This window comes from Malania oleifera, chromosome 1, assembly GCF_029873635.1.
Source record: "Malania oleifera isolate guangnan ecotype guangnan chromosome 1, ASM2987363v1, whole genome shotgun sequence".
Classification (NCBI taxonomy): domain Eukaryota; kingdom Viridiplantae; phylum Streptophyta; class Magnoliopsida; order Santalales; family Ximeniaceae; genus Malania; species Malania oleifera.
The window spans coordinates 34,543,529-34,549,761 of record NC_080417.1 but is presented as its reverse complement, the minus strand read 5'-3'; the positions used below and the strand labels follow the sequence as shown (position 1 = coordinate 34,549,761).

General features: G+C 36.4%; 1 protein-coding gene across 1 annotated transcript; it reads right to left on the bottom strand.

The window, feature by feature from the left end:
• Positions 1–3,616: 3,616 nt before the first annotated feature.
• On the bottom strand, positions 3,617–5,678 carry LOC131156810 (probable pectinesterase 53). The gene is made up of 4 exons (XM_058110751.1): positions 5,380–5,678; positions 5,056–5,245; positions 3,915–4,357; positions 3,617–3,767 (listed from the first exon to the last, which is right to left on the bottom strand). The coding sequence occupies exons 1-4, from the start codon at positions 5,676–5,678 to the stop codon at positions 3,617–3,619; spliced, it is 1,083 nt and encodes a 360-aa protein (XP_057966734.1).
• Between the last annotated feature and the right edge of the window lie 555 nt (positions 5,679–6,233).

The window sequence follows — 6,233 nt, the reverse complement described above, 5'->3', positions numbered from 1 at the left end:
GCTAGGAAGATCATTGTGCATGTTATGAACCAAAAATGCATGTACCAATTTTACAAAAGTATGGACAAAAAGAATGACATTGAACATTACCATAATATAGGTATACATAACACATCCACAATAACTTATGGGGCAAACGGGTCCAAGATTTTTCTCTATTCCAATGCAAGTCTCTTGTGCAGTCACTTCTAATGATTTGCAAACTCCACGAATAAATCCCTCATTCGCTTAACTATCCAGTATGCTGCAGTTCCTAACTGGCAGAGCTTTAATTCTTCGCCAATTATTGCATTTGTGCTTTGTAATTCCTATTGCAAGATGAGGATCATAAAATCAATTATGCAATTCCACAACAGAGCTCCAACACTAGCACAAAATCTTACTTTTATAGGTGATGATATTTCCTCAAAAAATAATAAAAATAAAAATGAAAGAACTTTCCAGGGACTTCTCTTTCGGGTTCCCAATTTTTGGGCACAATCCATGCCTTGGTATCTTTTCAATTATCATCCACAACCTGCAGAAAATGAACAAAACAATGAAAGCTAACTAATAAGGAAAATATAAGTTCTAATGAAAGCAATTACTCCAAATCCAATATAATATGATATAGAAATAGAGGAAAAAGATGGACACTATACAATCAACAATAATAATGCATTTGTACATACCTTCCTGTTGAAGATGTTATAATGTGATTTGGATTCTCCAAAAATTCTCATAATTTCTCCAGGTTCTCTTTAGAATCTAACCCAATGGTCCCCTTTGTGTATGTCTCTGAAGACAAGCTTGGGAAAATGTAGACTTGTATTGATATGGTAGTCTGCTTATGCATGCATTCAACAACTATTTTGGGGGACAAGTCTTTCTCAAAATTGTCGATTACGAAATGGTCATAGCCAATGATTCTATTCATCAGTGAAGTTTCCCCTCCCATATCTAAATATTGCTCTATAGACCGAGACAAGCTTGACTTGTTCTTGACATTTGAACTATATATATCCTCATGGCAGACAACACTTCCAACACTAGAATCACCGCCTTCTTTTGAATCTAAACTAGAAGTTAGTAAGGCGGTAGGCCAGTTCTCCATTGTTAAATTGTGTCTAAGCAAAATATGTTCAGCTCTGAAGATAGTAAAGTACATTAGTTCATAAACCGAAAAAAGAAGCTATAATACCATATAGAACAATAAAGAGTTAATTTGTAGTTTCATTTTGACCACTAAACCCCCTTTACAAGCCTATACAAAAAAGAACATCCATTATTTTCTACTCACAAGATGTGCTGAAAAGATAAAAATGAAAAGTAAGGTGTAGTCCCAAGAGGGGGGGGGGGTGAATTGGGTTTTAAAAGTTTCTTTAAACTCCTTTTATAGATTCACAACTTATTGTAAGTTTAGTACTCAAATAAGGATGATTTGTATTACAATATCAGCTAGAAATCAATATTCACTTTTAAAACTTTAAGAATGAGTAAATCAACTTGATCTTGCAATAATGTCAATTAACACCCAACCAATAAATTGATTCAATCAACACAAACCAATGATTCACAATGTAATGCTTTCATCTTTTAAATAATTCAATCCTCTTAACAAGATAACCAAAACAAGATTCACATTAAAGAATGAATTCAGCAAAGCTTCCAAGATTCAGCGATTTAGTAACTCAAAGTAGAGTTTGATAAAAACCCCATTTTAATGAAACGCAATTGAAAATTCCAACACTCTTCCAAAACTTAGATTTTAAATAAACTTTCAATTAATGAGCCTTGGGTGTTAATAAATCAACATACACCCTTATGGTTTCCGCAAAAAGTAACCAACATACTCACATTTGGTTTCCACAATCCCAAAGTCAAATTAATTTTTGGTTTATTTAATATCCAATCCACACAATTTATAGAATTGAAATAAACAACCACGCAGTTATATATGTGCAGAAAATTAAAGAAAGTTTAGGGAAAAAGAGTGAAACTGAGTTTTTTACAAGGTTCGGCTTATGCCCAGCTTACGTCCTCATTTTAGGCAAGACCACTTAAGGATTCCACTATAGCGTTCCTTTACGAGCGGAACAAACCATTACAATCCCTCCTTTAGGGCGGAGCCCCCTCTCCAAACAATACCTCATGCTTGGTACAACAATTCAACAAACCTTGAACCTTCAAAAACTACAAGAGAAATAAGAAATAATTTGGTGTACAATGACACTCTCAAAAGAGTAGATTAGTACAATTGAAATCTATATACTTCAATAAAAATCACAATATAGAAAGATGAAACTTAAGAAAATATCACTGAGGTTCTTTCCTAGATTGTAAAACTCAGTTAAGAACACAAGAACCGTGAGCTTTTCTCAGCAAACTCGCAGCAAATAATTCAGTAAGAGTATAGGCAAGGTAGCTTTGAAGAGTAGAAAGAATTTAATTGATTTGCTACTTATAGGTTGTTGGTGTATTTGATCATTGGGTTTAATCATGTATTTATAGAGTTTAAAGAGTATTTTTCATGTTGTTCAAGTTGCTTGGAGTATTTCCCAAGTTTTTTCAAAGTTTGGAGCCCAAGAAATCACTTTTGAAAACAACTTTTATTAGTTGTTAAAATTTGAATTTTGAAAGGTCAGACGCCTATACTTAAGGGGCCAATCACCTGGACTTTAAATTTTAGAATTTTTTTGAAGTCGGTATAGGGTCAGTTGCCTGAAGTGATTTTGTTTGCTGTTCAATCACCTGAACAGATAAGGTCAGCCGCCTAACAGCTTTGATCACTATTCAGTATTTTGATCATAACATTTTTTGTACAACTCCAAATTAGACGTTCTTGGTATCAAAAGAAAGTTAAGAGAAAGTTTCACAACTTTCATGTTGAACACATTTTAAGATAAGGAGTGGTGGAAAGATAAAAACATTCATCGATGTGAATATAAAAATAATAACAGAATTTGGACCATATTTTAACATACTAATCCCCTCACTTCATGTGAAAGTTCCTCATTTTTTTTATATATTAATGAATGCATGTCTACTTTTTAAAATTGAGGTCTCTCTTACGCCTTTCTCTTTAATCACTCATCCTTTCTCTTAATCAAAAATCTCTCTCACTCATGCCACTTAATCATGACAAAAAAAAGTAGCACCACACTTACCTATCAAAATATCACACTTAGGTTAAGATTTCAAGCACACTTCTTGATCTCTCTCTCTGCAAAAAAAATTAACTATTATACTACTTTTTTATTATTCATAGCCTTCTTCTTTATATTTTTTTCTATTTTTATTTTTTAAAATGTCAACCCCCAACAACAATACACACACACTTCACTATAGTGGCAAAGATGGTCTATGGCCTCACCTTATCGTGATAAATTTCAACTATTCTAAACCATGACTCTTTGAAAATCTGGGCAGAAACATTATTTCTTTCTAATCACTTCTCCTCCATGACAAATGGTATTTCAAAGTGTGTAGTAAGAGCAAAACAAGATGCATCCTTCTGGATGGATGGAATGAGAATAAGTATATCAAATATTTCTATGAATGGGACTACATGAGCACTTTCTCATTCTAAATTTTGACTTGATGCCGCGCTAGCGACCGTGGTTTGTGCTATTACAATTCACGAGTTTGTGAGCCACTGGTAGCCATCGATGAAGGCAAGCGAAATGAATGGTCGGGCCTCTTGCTGAGTGAGTTCCCTGGACCATGACACCCTCCCTCCAAAATCAGCCCCCGGCCCCCAGCACTTGTATTGCCCATAGAATACTGTCCTGCAAACCAATTCCAGCATTGTTTGCGTTAGATATATATTTAGCTATCTCAACTACCCACATGTACAAATCTAATAATATCTCAGTGAGCCAAAAACAAAACAGAATGGACCATTCATCACTTTTGAGAAAGAGAGAGTGAAGTACGTGTGCCTGTGCTCGTCTCCCCAATCAGACCAGCCTCTAGGGGCGATGATCTTGTCCATGTAAGTGTAAGCAAAGACCACCCTAGAGAAAGTGCCCCACGCCCTCCCAAGGTAAAGGGCACCTGACCCAGTGATCCTGCAGCTGACAAAGGAGAACCCCGTTTTCTGAAGCAAGCTGTCCCTCTTCTGGGCGGTTAAGGCTCCATAGCTGTTGGTGATGGCATGTAAATGGCAGCCCTTGTACAGTGACAGACCATTCCCAAATATGAAGTCCACCGAACCCTGAATGTAGCAGTCGTTGAAGTAGTGCCTCCCTAAATGATCATAAAGCGTATCCTGTGCTCCGATGAACTTGCAACCTATAAGTGCTGCTGCGTCTGCCGAGATTCGCAGCGCCACTGCCTGCTTCCCTTGTGCTCCCGACGGTGGTGGCGGTGCATTATTCTGTTGCACAACATAAAAATCAATAAATAAGCACTAAATTGATCGATGAGACTTCACGTGGCTTCTTAATCTATTTCTCACTCCCCTTTTGATAACTGGGTTAAAATATCAAAAGTTAAAACATAGTGGTTTCACCAGTATAAATGTTATTAAGTAGGACAACTTATATAAATAGTTCTCCAAAATTTCATTTAATTACACTTTAATCCCTGATGTTCAATCTGGCCATTTCCCCCCTTCCAACTTGCAAACAAATTGCAATGTGATCTTCCACAATTAAAATTGACTAAACAATGTTTGTCCACTTGACAAGCTCATGACCAGGATTTTGTAAATTACTTTTTCATCCCACTAAAATGCAAAACAGCTCTACTTTGAACTCCAGAATGCATGAAGTGACGAGGCAATGTAGGTTTGATTGAGATGGCATAAGCAAGGTTGAGGCGATGATCGCATAAATGGAGGAATCAGAGTACAAGATGTCATGGATTTTTGGGAGCTTAGAAGGGAAAAAGTAATTTAAAGTCCTAGTCACAAGTTTGTTAAGCAAGCCGATGCTTGTTGGTCAATGTTGGCTATAAGGAATAATATTACAACTGAATTGCGAGTTCAAGAAGTTGAATATCAAAATTAAAACTCTATGCAATTTGTCCTATTAAATAATGTATTTTGCGTCCAGTCTTGAAACTTGGTCTTACCTTGAAAGTGATATTCTTTCCAATGAAGTAGGGAGAATTAACGGCAAACGTTGCAGAAGCATAGGTACCCAGTGGTAGTCCATTCTTACCAATTCTGTCTGCTGTGTCATTCCACTCTATAATAGTCTTGTCTGCACCAGCACCTTCCAGGCTCACGTAGGCCATTGTTGCCGGAATCTCAACCTTCTCCCTGCATTTCCATGCCATCAAAATTTACTGAACGCTGTTATTTATAGGTGGTGATAAAGCTACTAATCTAAAACAAATGTAACTAAAGAGGACCCTTCCATAACAAAATAAACAACAACTCTGCTTATATATTACCTGTAAATCCCTGGGCCAATGGAGATAACCACCCGACAGAGATTAACAACTGGAACTGAATTGATAGCCTTTTTCACTGTGGTAAAATCGCCTAATGCATGGTTTTTGTTAACCTTTAAGGTTAAGCAAGGCTTGAATTTGTTCCTTGCTTTCTGGTAAAATGAATGCTTGAAAAAACCAGTTTGTTTCACCCAATTTATGTAGTCTTCTTCAATCATCACCGGCCCATTGGATCTATTTTGATTAATCAAAGCACTTGTGGCAAATCCAAACTGTAGAATCAACAAGAACAGCCTCATTATGATTGCAAAAGCAGTATCATCAGTTACTAGTGCTAAGAGTAATAGAGATATATTGATCAAGAAGAAGATTGGGGCTAATTGTTGTTAAGATTTTGTGAAACGTTGTGTGAGGTTGAATCTCTGGATTCTGCCAGTAGCGGCTTATGTTACCTATATTAACAACAGGAGAATCATGGAAGAACACACAAAAGAACTTCGCTAGAAGGGTTCCTAGTTATTTTATGCTACGGTTCTTCAATGTGAGGTGGTGGGCAATTGGCATGATGACCAATCTGAACCACTCATCAAGAAAACACATCTGGGATATCTCTGACAATTTATGGAATGGTAAAAAAATCATCACTAGTTGCATGTGTCAACTCCAAACCTTTATTGAACACTGTGCAGAAGTCAAAGGGTAAAGTAATTGTAGCTAATCATTTCTTTTCCATTTTGTCATAAATGGACAGCCAGGCCAATGTGGTAGGAGAAAAAACAGAGGAAGTTTGTGTGTTTTGGGAAGGTGTGGTGAAGATGACAGAAGATGGCAATGATGGAGATGATGCACAATCA